This window comes from Calliopsis andreniformis, chromosome 4, assembly GCF_051401765.1.
Source record: "Calliopsis andreniformis isolate RMS-2024a chromosome 4, iyCalAndr_principal, whole genome shotgun sequence".
Lineage (NCBI taxonomy): Eukaryota > Metazoa > Arthropoda > Insecta > Hymenoptera > Andrenidae > Calliopsis > Calliopsis andreniformis.
The window spans coordinates 11,074,422-11,087,045 of NC_135065.1; the positions used below are offsets into that span (position 1 = coordinate 11,074,422).

General features: G+C 48.8%; 1 protein-coding gene across 1 annotated transcript in view; it reads right to left on the reverse strand.

Moving 5' to 3' along the window:
* Positions 1–12,624, reverse strand: part of LOC143178122 (uncharacterized) — a 55,483-nt gene that overhangs the window by 592 nt on the left and 42,267 nt on the right. Inside the window, exons 3-7 of the mRNA XM_076376597.1 lie at positions 6,748–6,878; positions 1,108–1,363; positions 864–1,030; positions 508–780; positions 166–439 (exon numbers count right to left, since the gene is read on the reverse strand). Of these exons, the coding sequence (XP_076232712.1) occupies positions 166–439; positions 508–780; positions 864–1,030; positions 1,108–1,363; positions 6,748–6,878 (1,101 nt within the window). The remainder of the gene's footprint in view (positions 1–165; positions 440–507; positions 781–863; positions 1,031–1,107; positions 1,364–6,747; positions 6,879–12,624) is intronic.

Here is a 12,624-nt window from a genome sequence, read left to right on the forward strand (position 1 = left end):
ACAGTTTCTTGACACGATATCAGGATCGGAACTGTGGAATAAAGCTTTTCGCTCTATTCTACTCTTTTGGTAATACAGAGTGGACCAGCTAAGTGGGTCTTTTCTACAAGATTTCCGAGATCCTATTTAGGTGATCCACCGTGTATATCCTAGAGTTTCGTTTACCTAGAGGACGAGGGAATACGTCTGTAGAGTCTTCCCAGCATGGACCCCGAGTCGGTTGTGGGAGTATACCCAGGGGAAGGCAAGCTGCGTAACCGACGTAGCCCTCTTGGCCGTGTGGAGTTTGGACGTACAACCAGGCTTGGTTCTTGAAGACAGCGTTCACTACCGTGCCAAGCGGGAGAGCCATCTCGTCTTGAGTGCCTCCCTGAGTTTGATACAAGACCGATGGGAAGGAGAGGACTACAGGAATGTTTGCTGGCTTCTCTATGGAGGCCTAGAAGCATTCATTTCCTTGACAATAATGCTTCTCGTGAAGACAAGTTTATTGAAGTACGTCAGTACCTTCGTGAGGAATGCATCGAGGTCAGCGATCTCGTAGCCAAATCGGCTGGGTGGTCTGGGCTTATGAGATCTTTTGGTTCGTCGATGCCTATGCTTCTCTCGACCACTTGGCGTGGACGTTGACTCACGGGACACGAGAGACGGTTCTGACACTGCCCTTTTAACTTTCTCCTTCTCCTTCGAGTCCTTAAGCCCTGGGAACTCCTTCTCAGACTGCTTCTCTAGAGGATTGTCCGAGGTCCTTTCATTAACAAGTATCTCTTTGCTGATTGCCTACAAACACGATAAAATACATAAGTATAAACACTTAAGTTCCATTCATACAAGCATCTAAGAACCTTTTCTCGAACCTATACCTTTTCCGTCCTCTCAATTTTTTCAACCCTGTGCAGGATCTTCTTCTCTCTCTTCTCCACGTCCAGGTTCTCCTTACCGCCATCTTTATCCTTCACACTTTTCACGCTCCTCTTCGAGGACCTCTCTTTACCATCCCTCGACAGGTTGTCTCGCTCAGCATTCGAACCTTCACAAATTTCACGACTGACAATGAATCCTGCCACATCCAAGTCACTCTTTCATTTAATCAGTTTCTCCACAAACCTGCGTTCCCATTGGCCGCAGAATGCGCGTTGTTAGAGGCAGGTTGTTGCTGCCCACGGAGGACCCAGGTCAAAGAAATCTTGGGGCGCAGAAGGGTGCTTGGCCGTTGCCCCATGCTCCTCGTCGGCGCGAGGGGCGTCGGGGGCGTCGCGGGGGTCGGCGATCTGGGCGGTGACGGCGACCTCGAGGATGATGTCACCACCTGCAGCGGACAGTCCGCCACCAGGTCCACCGTCTGCACCGAACAGCCATGTTCCTGCAATCGACACAGAACCTTCATCTTTCCCTCGTTGAAATCTTCTAATGACTTCTCAAATTTCGAGACCCCCATCGATCATCGCACAATGAGCAGGCCTAACAAAAGTGACGGTATTACTGCACCGAAGAGCGGCTATTTAACCGACCCATTCAGTGGTTAAAATCGAAAGCGGCCGGGTGAAACGTCTTCATTTTTCATGGCCACGAAGAGTCCCAGGGTTGCTGGGTTTTTCTATGGAGCTGGCCCAGCTTCATTACCCCGGCCAAAAGAAGAATAAAATCCCGGACGTATTCGATCAGCCTTGAACAAATTACTATATAATTTTCCCGCCGGCGCAATTACTCACGTTAATGGTGCAATAATTCATAGGGACGCGTTTGCGCCCCGGACCACGCGTAATGTCTTTGGGAATCGGTCCCTGAGAGATGTTGAAACACTGTTGAAAGATGCCTCGGTTCAGCATTCGTCAGAGTTTTATCCCTAATATAGCCAAAATCGTTTTCTGGAAATTTGGATCTCGTCGAACTTAGCCCGAGTTATTGCAAAAAATCCTTTGACACTTGATTTTTAAGATAATAGTAGCTTAAGAATATGTTACAGGTGTCTATTACTTGTAGGTATTTCCCTCGACGAAGGTAGAAAGTAGAAAATAGTATAGAGTACAAAGTTACCTAAACGAGCCCAGTAATTAGGAAGTCACGAATGAATTAATCGAGCAGGCTGGCGTTTAAAGGGGAAATGAGTCCCGAGGGCACAGTAAGGGGACGTGGGCCCTAAGTGACAGAAAGGCTGGTCCGTGGCGCGAAGGAACACGCGAGGTAGCCCCAGGTGACAAGTTAAACAGGGAGGGAGGTGGCGGCGCGAGCCGAGCCTCTCAGATCATGCTAATGAAATTCTCAAGATATCTATCTCGCGCGCCACCGTGCACCAGGTATTAGTTTAGCTTCTCGCTCGCGGCCAACCTCGATCTTATCTGTCCGGGCTTCGAACGCGTGGTATCAATTTCCGTGGAACGTGAAACGTGGGCCGAGTGTCCATCGAGTTTGTCACCGATTTCACCTAACGACCTGGCTACTGGTTTCCCGTTGACCCCGTTCAGAACGTCCCTCTTCTCGAAGAATTCTCTCTCTATCGCCGATAGGTACTCAAAATCGGGGACAGTGGAGCTCTAAACAAGTTTCGCTTTTATGTGTCTGCCACAGTAGAGCGTACTCGAAAGTAGAGTCCAGAATATTTAGAAAGCCAGAGAAGACAATATGCTCATTCATCGCGGCGTCTGGGTCAACGATCCTCGACCCAGCGCGGTGTTCCCACAGCAACGACCCTGAAAACGCAGAAAATGGAATCGGCCAGTCACGGCACTGAGAGGCGTATGAAGACGTTGCCACTGACTTATGAACTTCCCATGCCCCCTAGGATCCTTTGATGCAGCCGAAGGAATCGTTCCTAGGAATCCCGCCGCCAAGACACAGAGATCGTTAACGAATTTTTCAGTTTGCTAGTGTTCCCTCCATTAGGCGCCACGATTCCACGCGTTCAGCCCACGTCGATTCACGGTTCTGGAATCCCTCTGGAATCTCGATCGAGGTCTCAGAGGTCAGTGGTTGATCGAACAAATTACAAGTTACGGGCGGTCCAACAGACGAAGAAAGGAGTAGGAGCCTCCCCGAGGATCTCCATGAAACACTCAAGCGCAAACTTCGTGGCTAAACGTCTGGGAGAACCTCGATCGTTCTCTACTCGGGATGGATCCTTATATAGATCCCAGTCGTTATCGAAATCGCTGCCAAAGTGCTTCGACTAGTTCACGCTAGCATAATCTCCGCGAGTCCTAGACCCAGGCTCGAATCGAATCTAACTAACGGTAACAGATAACGCCACCATAAGAACGAGTGTTTTTCTTATTCGATATACCAGAGTCGTTTAACGAATACGTTCTCAACAGTCGCCCGGAAGAGGCTGGCTGGGTACCCTCGTAAAGCGTAATTACACGGCGTCTAGTTTACTCCAGGAACAAGTATTCTCTGTGCTGTCCACCGCAGCGAAACGCTGGGATCCACGACATCATCACGCGCTCTGAGCCCATGAAAATAATCGCGAATGTAAGATTCCCGGGGTCAATGCTTCGACGCAGTTCCCTGCAATTTGCGCTCGCGATTGCGCCATGCAATTAGCAGTAATAATATCGTAATCCGTTTACAGTAACCACCGTGGGACGAGGCTGCCTCGAGGGGAAGGAGGCGGTGATTAACAGCCTTAATTTCCTAGTCGAGCCGACTCCTCCGCGATTTCGATTTCAAGTGGTCGTAACTGAGGTGGTGGCCTGCACAGCTCTGAGTTCCACACGACAATTATTAAACGCTTTGGAAGACGTGCCTGATGAGCGGCTATTGATCATGAGTCTCTGCTCGGGTGGGGACTAGATTGCCATTTGTTGGGGAATTTTAGTGGATCTCTGGGACTCTGGTAGCGAAGTTACAAGTATTTAGGAATTAGGATACGCATCCACCTGAGAGTACGCGAACCATTGAGTACAAAAATGCACTAAGTCACAATTTTTCTGAAGTTCAATTAGTTAAAAAGAAACTCTATATTTTAGCTTGCCTATTTTTCCAACTTTTCAGAGTAGTGGCGTTAGTTCGTTGCTCTCAATGCCTCATATGTAACTGTGATTGTGTCTAGGGTCTTCTATTCTACACCTGTCTTCCAGGTTTATGATTAGATAAATTGATGATATGTTTGTAATAATATATTCTCAAGGGAAATTATCTTGGAAAATCTCTCAGTTGAATCAACGTCCACAAACACTAGGGATCCAGAGGTTAAATTATCACAGACTCACAGAACTCGTTAGACAGAGGATACTGGTTCCTTCTCCATTCCTTCGCCCCATCCCCGATCTTATTTATATCGAAGGTGACGAGAGGGAAGCTCGTTGGTGGTGTCGTAAAACTCGCGCTCGCGCGACTATCCCGCGCCTTGGAACGCGCTGCCCCGTTCCCCGTAGGATCCCTACCCCTCCATCAGGATTATTATCAGCCATTTACACGTTTATGCTCTTTGCCGGTGCACGCAGATGGCCATCGCGCATATGCAAGTAACGGTACTGGCGTCTGATTTTCCGGTGCAATAAAGTCCCTTTTAGAGGACGCGCCGCGTAGTCTAGCAATTAACGATCGTAAGCGCGCGAGGCCTCCACCTCTCAGCTTGATTTAGAGCCCGCCACGCAATTCGTCCTGCAGAGTTCCAGGGCTAACTGGGAACGAGCGGTGAATCGCGACCGAGTGTATTTATTACGTCATATTTCTGCCCGACCAGTCGTGCCTCGTTCCCAACTCACGCGATTTTTCCTCCCCCGTGACTGCGCGTCATCTGACGATGAAAAGAAACGAGAGACGGGGTTACAGCGCGGATTAGATTTAAGGCGCCAGGAATGGATGCAGATACTTCACCGAGGGACATTAAACGTTACAGTCTTACTAAATCCTTGCCTGCGCCGCTGCAAAAGGCGCTCGTTTGTTACCCTTGTTAGGCATCGAAGTCACTGAAGTTCCCTCGCGCTTTGAAACGACCTAGGCAAAAACCATTCGGAAGCACTCACGCTCTTTAAGAAGAATCGCACGGTTAGATGAAGCGTACCGATTCTCTGCTCGCTGCAAAAACGATTGGACAGCACTGGAAGAGAGTAGCAGAGGCTTGACCCTTTGATAGACTAACCCGAGTGAGACTTGAGCACGATTATCATATAATTTTCTTCGTTTCTTCGATCTAAGGTCCCTTTGTCAGTCATCTAAAGTCTGAAAAAGGGGAGATTTTGCTTTGAGATTTTCTCATAGGATCCAAAGTGAATCCACTGAGCAACGATTGACTAGCAATCTACATAAACCTTCGTGCCGCGTTTCGTGCAAGAAATCTGCTGGTTTTCTCGGAAGCCGAAAGAAGAGGCGGCAGGGTAGAAAATCGCGCGCAGGAACGCGAGAGGATGCTCGGTCCGTCGATATTTCTAGACGGTGTAACGAGCGAGAACGTTCGCCCGTTTATGCCTGACCGTTTTTCTTCCCCTGGCTCCTTGCGCCTACCCAGAAGCCGCGCAAGTGCGCGACGATGTTCCTCGTGGAACGTAATGGCGAGGATTCTGGCGAAGAGCACGCGATGGGAGGCGAAAACCGATAAACTGCGCCACCCCGTGAGAATCGACTAACTCTTTATTCCTCGCCGCCTGAGTGGCTTCTCCGCGATTCGAGATTCCAAGACTTCCCTTTTTTCACAGCTGATTCGAATTAAGAGACCATAGATCTCGAGTTATGGTAGGAATAAGTAAGAGACGAGGGAAAGATTTGGCTCTCGGGAGGCACGATGGTGATTTTTAGTGGGTAGAAATCGTAATGGTTTCGTGCAAAAACCGGCTGCAGGCACATTTCCCATGGAAACGATGGGAACGCGAGCGGCTGAGGCAAGGAGCAGGGCGTTTAACCAAAATTACGTTTTATATGTGCCAGGGGATCATTGCATGGGACGGCCAATGCGTAACGGCCGCGGTGCAACGGTGCATCTTCTTTTACTACTGCGGCCAGACAGCCGTAGACCGTAAAACTCGAGCTTTAACAACTGGAACTGCAGAAACTGTGGCGTTGCACTCGGCTCTGCTCCAGGGACAATGCATCCTGGTCCTTTTCGACCACTTTCTTTTCTACTGGCGGCTAAAAAAGGTGCCTTTCAACGAGGGGAGTTTCTACGAAGTCGAGAAAATAAATTTCGACCTCTGGAGGCTGCTGGGAGAATTTCAAGCGTTCCTTGCCTCTTGGACAAGATTTGAATACAGTAGGAACGAGGCACGTCGAGAAGAAAAGAACTGACCAGAAGAAAATTACTAGATCACAATAAGCTTCATAATCAACTAAGGGAGGGAAGTTCATGAGTCGCTGTACCCAGCATATCTTATTTTTATCCGAGCGTACGCGCGAGGGTACCTAAGTTAATTTATTATCTCCGCGTGCAGGCGTATCAATTACGCGGAGCCCCGCTCGAGTGTACAATAATTAAATCCGGCTCTCGAAAGATCGCTAATTCGATCCACGTTTCGATCCATATAAATGCTAATTACCGGTGTTCCCGTTTCAATCGACTGATTCCCGTGCACTCGTCGTGCTTCGAAAGGCATTACAAGGGTAATTCCATTTGAAGCAAGTACACGCCCGCGGGAGCCACTTAATTACTCCGCCGAACGGGATCGTCGAGTCGTGATTTCGTCGAACAAAAGGGACATTGTTCCCTGCGCGAGTTTCTGTATTGAGGCGTTCTGCCGCGGAACGGTTGCACGTGTCCCGATGGCTCGCGAGTAGATTTTAAGATTCGCGAATAGGTGAACCTCGCGTGGATACCTTGAACGAGCTTCTGTCCTCTTCTTCAGGGGACGGGACAGCGGGGTCTCCTCCAGCTGTCGCTACAGCTTCCGTTTCCGCTGGCTGATAGTCGACCTCGCTGCTCCAGGAGTGTCGCCTCTTCAGGTCCCCTGCAAAAGTGAAGAGCTTGATGAATCAGCTGTTCCACTGAGGCAAACATAGGCTTTACACTTTGGATATGCATTGTAGATAGACATGAAAATAATCTGAGCGAAAAATCTAAAAAACTGAATTTATCATTCATTTAGTATTGTTTCGATTTTGATTCCAAAATGGGTGATAAATTCGATTCCTTCAGTTTGTTCTATTTAAGCCACTTTTGTCGATTTTCCTCAAAACTGAAACAAGCTGTATATACCTCTGATGTTATGGGATACTATAATGTGTGTAAGTGTTAAGAATATCGGAACTTGGAGAGTTTTTGCAACTGTACTTCAGTATTTAATTACTGTTACATAATGAAAGACAAGATAAGGTGGCAGTTCATGGACCATCAAAAGTCCTCAGAGGGATAAATCAAAGGAGACACGTATGGCGCGTGCCAGGAGATCGCCGATAATTAATACGAACCGACTCGATCGGGCCGCGCTTAATTAGAATTGTCACTATCGTTCATCTCGCCGGCAGCTGTTTAACGTCAACTTGCCAATCGAAGCGTGGCTGACAAAACTTGCCGCTACCACTTTTTGCCCTTGCGAACGGACGCGTATAATCCAACAGCGTGTCGTTCCAACCGCGACACGTCTCCTCTTACGGCCTGCGGATTTCCCGACTAGGACGAGTTCGATCGCAGCACGGAATCTGAGCCCGATTATTAATTCCCAGGCTGCCCTAGAATCGAATCAAACCGACCGATTACCGTGACAACTTGCCTCCGAAAAAAGAGGAAGAACGATTTGATGACGGTACGCTCTCATTAAAACTCGCTCTATCAAGTGACTAGAAAATCGCTCCCAGGTAGTATACCGATAATTCGGTACCGTTTGGAATGCTCCTCGCTTCCTGAAACAGCTGGTATTTAAATATCGTCACGCTACGAGGTCCTCCAGGAATTCAGCTCTCAGCTACCTTCGAGTTCATTTAGATTTTCCAACTTAATCGAATTTCTGCGAGTTTACCATGTACGCGCTCCAAGAATAGCAATAATCCTGTTACTGCTTTTTAATCCAGCTTCGAGAATTGCTCGAGAAAAATTGCAAATCGAGGGAGAACGAAGAAGATCCCACGAAGAAGATCGAGAAGCTTTCACGGATTTCCATCGGCCGCGAAACGTTTAAGGACGACGCACACCGGTTGGAATGAGGATAATGATCGAAGATAAGCTTGCAGGTTAAACACTGTATTCGAGACGTGACTTATGGGATTCGTTCGGGCAGGGGAGGGCGCGGGTTCTACCTACAAATTTACTCGTTTACTCGCATCGTGGAATGCCACGGGGTCCCACGACGTGCTGGAGAGGACGCACACAGAGTCTGGGCAACGTCTGCGTGTCTGTGTGCTCGAGACCGCGTACTTGCTACGAGCACGAAGAGGAAATTTATCGGTTCGACCGGTCAAAGTGTGAATTACGTCGATTCTCGCGTGAGCAGCAATAAAATATTCCCTCAAGCTTCATCGCATTGTACCCGCGGCGTACCCGCTTATTTGCATCGGCCGTATCTCATGCGTTTCGCGCGCGATTCGAACGCGCGTGCTCCCTCCACGACCCTATTCATTAAGAGCCCTGGACCTTCGCATTTCAAGGCCCACGAGAATTTTTTGCGATCGCCAAGGAGAACTTTCAACCCATTTCCATAAATTCTTTCCCAGCACGATTCTGATTTAAGTACAAAAGGCTGCGATATTTCTTTTTTTTTTATATATATTAATTTTTCAAAGAACTAGAGGATTTCCAGATATCTCCCTTCAATTTTCCCTTAACAAAAAGGTTTCTCACGTGCTTCTTAACGGGATGTAAAAACGATAGACGCCTCCATAAAACACAAAGCATAATGAATGGCAATTTGACGCGAACTCCACGAGAATTACGAGAGCGAAGAACTCAAAGTTCCCGTCGTGTCGCTGCTACTCCAGATACACACGTGCAACGAGAAGATACACGTCTGGACGCACTGTCGTAGATTTACAAGCACGTGCATGCGTGCACGTGGCTTCCGGGCTCTCTTTACCGAGACGCGTGTAATCTCATTCTTTCGCTGTCATTCGTAGCAATTTGCGATTCCTGTACTGCCAGACGTCTTGTTCTCATTCCTTTCGCGGATTTCGTGGGAACCTAGGAAGGCGGAAGCAACATGAATCGATTATCGAGGGGAAGCTAGTGAAAAGGTAAGTCAAATTCAAAACCTGGGTAAGCGAAATTTCAAAATTTGAATATTTGAATATTTAAATATTTGAATATTTGAATATATGAAAATTTGAATTCGATTGTGACGAGGAAATAGTACAGTGTTCCGCTGACAAGATGAGCCCTGGCAAGAATACAGATGAATCGATGTCGAGGCTCATCTTGTCAGCAGAGCATAGTACATACTGAGGACACCAAGTAACCTCATTTGATACCAAGTCTTATCAGGAGACTCGTAGATGAAATCTACACTTCCAACGTAAAAAGACTAGATTAAAAAAAAAAGTGTCTCAGGTTTCTTCCCACAACCCCATATAGAAATAAAACCAGGTTACGCAGTTCCAAAAAGAGCGATCAAAGAGTAAGCCAGCGACTCGCGGATGATCGATGCATCCGGAATTCGCGGGGCGGTGCAAAGAATTCTAATCGCAAAGAAGGATATCGAGCTGGTCGGATGATAAATATCCGCCGCGGCACCCGATGGGAAACCGTTTCTTGCGGAGGCTGGTCGAGCCGCGCGCATCACCAAGGGAATATCTCATCAGGCTCAGGTCCCGAGCGAAATAGCTAATGCGACTGTTACTCATCTCCCTCGATTTCTTACGCGGCCCGCGAGACGTACGACGTCTCAATCGGCGAGGGTTGCACGAAAAGAACGTTACCTGTTCTAGTTCTTTCGATCGATGATCGACGACGATCCCGCGGCGGTGCTCCCGCGGAAACTCATTAACATTTAACGGGTAATCAGCGTGCGCGATTAACGAGAGGCTGGCTGCCAGTCCGCGTCTCGATACCAGCCCTAAATCTGCTCTTATCATCGGGATCTCGCGATCGAACGTCGCTAACGGTCGCCAGGGGATCGGTGAACGCCGATCGTCACGATCCACTGACGGTGATCCATGCCGCGGCTCGTGTCATCGTTTCTTCTGGAGTACTTGCCCGAGCTCGAGCATCCGGCTCCTTTACATCTCCGACTTATTTATGGTTATCGAGCATAACCAGCTACAGATGATCTCCTTCCAGCTCGACGATGGAAGCTAAGTAGACTCTGAGATTTCACTGTGCGTATATTCTGGATTCGATACTAGAAGCACGGTTCACTGTTTTCAAAGCCTCGAGGTGAGTCACAGACTCTCAGAGAGATTTCTTTACTATTGTTCACGAAAACTACTGTTGTTGTATTCGCACTGGATCACTCCCACGAGTAGACACTGTCAAGAGCACGTTGCTCTTCGTGACGTTCACTGACACGTGCCAGAACTAAGGAATCACAAACCTGAGACGTTCACAGAGACTTTGAGAACTGTTTTTAGGGAGGGCACAGGCTTTCCTGGATGGTGGTAACGATTGTAGAGGATTTGCACGGTGGATCACGGTTGTTTTGTGTCGTTGGAGGAGCATCGAGCCGATTTCGATCGCAGGTGCACTCTATACAGGTTCACTCACAGGTGCAGCTCCGACTAGACTAAAGGCGGGAGCGTGCTCGTTGCCGGCAAGTACTGCTCTAGGAGAAGAGAGAAAGAGAGAGAAAGAGGAGGCATGCCAGGGCTTCGATTGGTCCATGCTTCCCGCGAAAACGACCCAGCCAATCACCGTGACTGCGCCAGGTAATTGCCGGGTATCACGATTCACAAAAACGGGGGAGGGATGCCCTTTCGAAATTCCTTGAGACTCTGCCCCCTCCCTCACCTTTTTATTGCATCTCAACCAGTCACTCTGGCCCTACAGAAATTCCTCAATTTCCCACTATGCAAAATTCTGCTCGTTTTCCATTTATCAACCTCCAATTCTAAGAACAAATTCAAGTCGAAAGTTTCTCAAACTTACGATCACAATTTTTCATCACAGTTCAGATATTTCTAGTTTCCTCTGCTCTTAGGCGACTAAAAAGTCCCCAATGAATTGCCCAAAAATTTCGCTTCCAATTTCTCCCCCTCTCCCGCCAAAAGCCGAAGTCGTGAACAAATAAATAACATTTCGAGAGAAAGGAAAGACTCTGGCGCACGATTGGGCGGACGTTCGTAAAGTGGTGGAGAGTCGAAGCCGAAGACGGGGGGTGGAAGGGCGGCGGAATAAGGCGGAGGAGGGCCCCGCGACCTCTGACCCGCCTGGGAACCACGAGGGGCTCGTGGGCCTCTCGGAGAAAGAAGCTCGGGAATCCAGCGAACCCACCCGGGCCGAAATACTTCCACGAGAGCTGGCTGGCCCGACTGGCGACCTCGATCGTCTCGAACCGTGTGCTGGGTAATACGGCATCGATCGCGAATTAATTTGTCCTCGAGAGGGGCCCGAATATCAACCGAATGGGGCACGTTCGAACGATACAAATTGCCCAATAAGGAATCACCGTTCCGCTTTGATTAAATGTTCCGTGACCAGGTGGAATAACTTTCTGGGACCCATGCTATACGAGCTGAGGCTGTATTCCCTCGCTGGGACTTATCGTCTAGTTCAGGGTTTCTCAATGGAGGTCATATTACCTCCTGAGGGTTCTGACAGCGAATACTCAGGGCCACGCGAAGAAAAGGAAGATGGGGATAAAAGAAAAATAAAGAGGAAGGGTCTAAAAAAGGTTGACAGACCTTGGTCTAGTTCTTTCATCCCTCTGAATAAAATCTTAACGAAATGAATAGTATCGAGTCTCCAAGATATAAGATGGTCCTGGAAAAATCTGAAGCCCTCATCTTCCAGTACTCCTCTCCCTTCACTTGCCTAGTGCCCCAAACGTACTCATTCTACCGCTCAATTAACTTCACGACCACGCTACGTTTCTAGATCAACTGTAAGCCGAATCCTCGAAGTTCCTTGGTCCTCCAGATAAGGGATCAGACCAGACAGGTGATCCCAGGTCCCCTGCACGCGCGAGAAGGTTCACACGACGAAAGCATTGTCGTTAACGATCGCGAACGGCATTCGAGCCGCTCCCCGCGGTCCTCTCTGCTTTGCATCATTACGGAAGATTGATGTAGTAACGGTATACGGTTGTTCATCTCTTAAAGTGTCTCGTCTTTTTTCGCGGCCGATATTCCTCGAAAGCCCAGCCAGCCGGGCGAGGGGCCTAATGGGCCCAGCAGAGGACTACAAAGAGAAATTTTTCGATAATGCCACGGCGGGGCTGGCCGGGGCTGAAATTTGTATCGGGCACGGCGAGGGCTCGCGACGCTATTTCCACGCCGATGTATGGGGCTTCTTAGGCCGGCGACAACGCGTAAACCTCCCAGCCGGGGGATAAATCCTCCTTACCGTGAAACTTTCCACCCAACCATCATTTAGGCGGGATCACGCGGCCCTCTCTTCCGCGTCGTAATTTCTTTGCGCCGAACCACGCGTGTAAATGCGCCGCCGCTGGATTCCGTCGTGCTTTAACATCGACCCCGAGCACCGTGGCCGCTTCGAACCTCTAGCAAGCGGGACTCTTTTTATCCCTTGTTGCATGGATACGCCTCGAGCGCGATTGTCTCGAAGCGATCGTTCGTAAATTAACGGAGTAAATTAATGGAAGAGGATTTCCA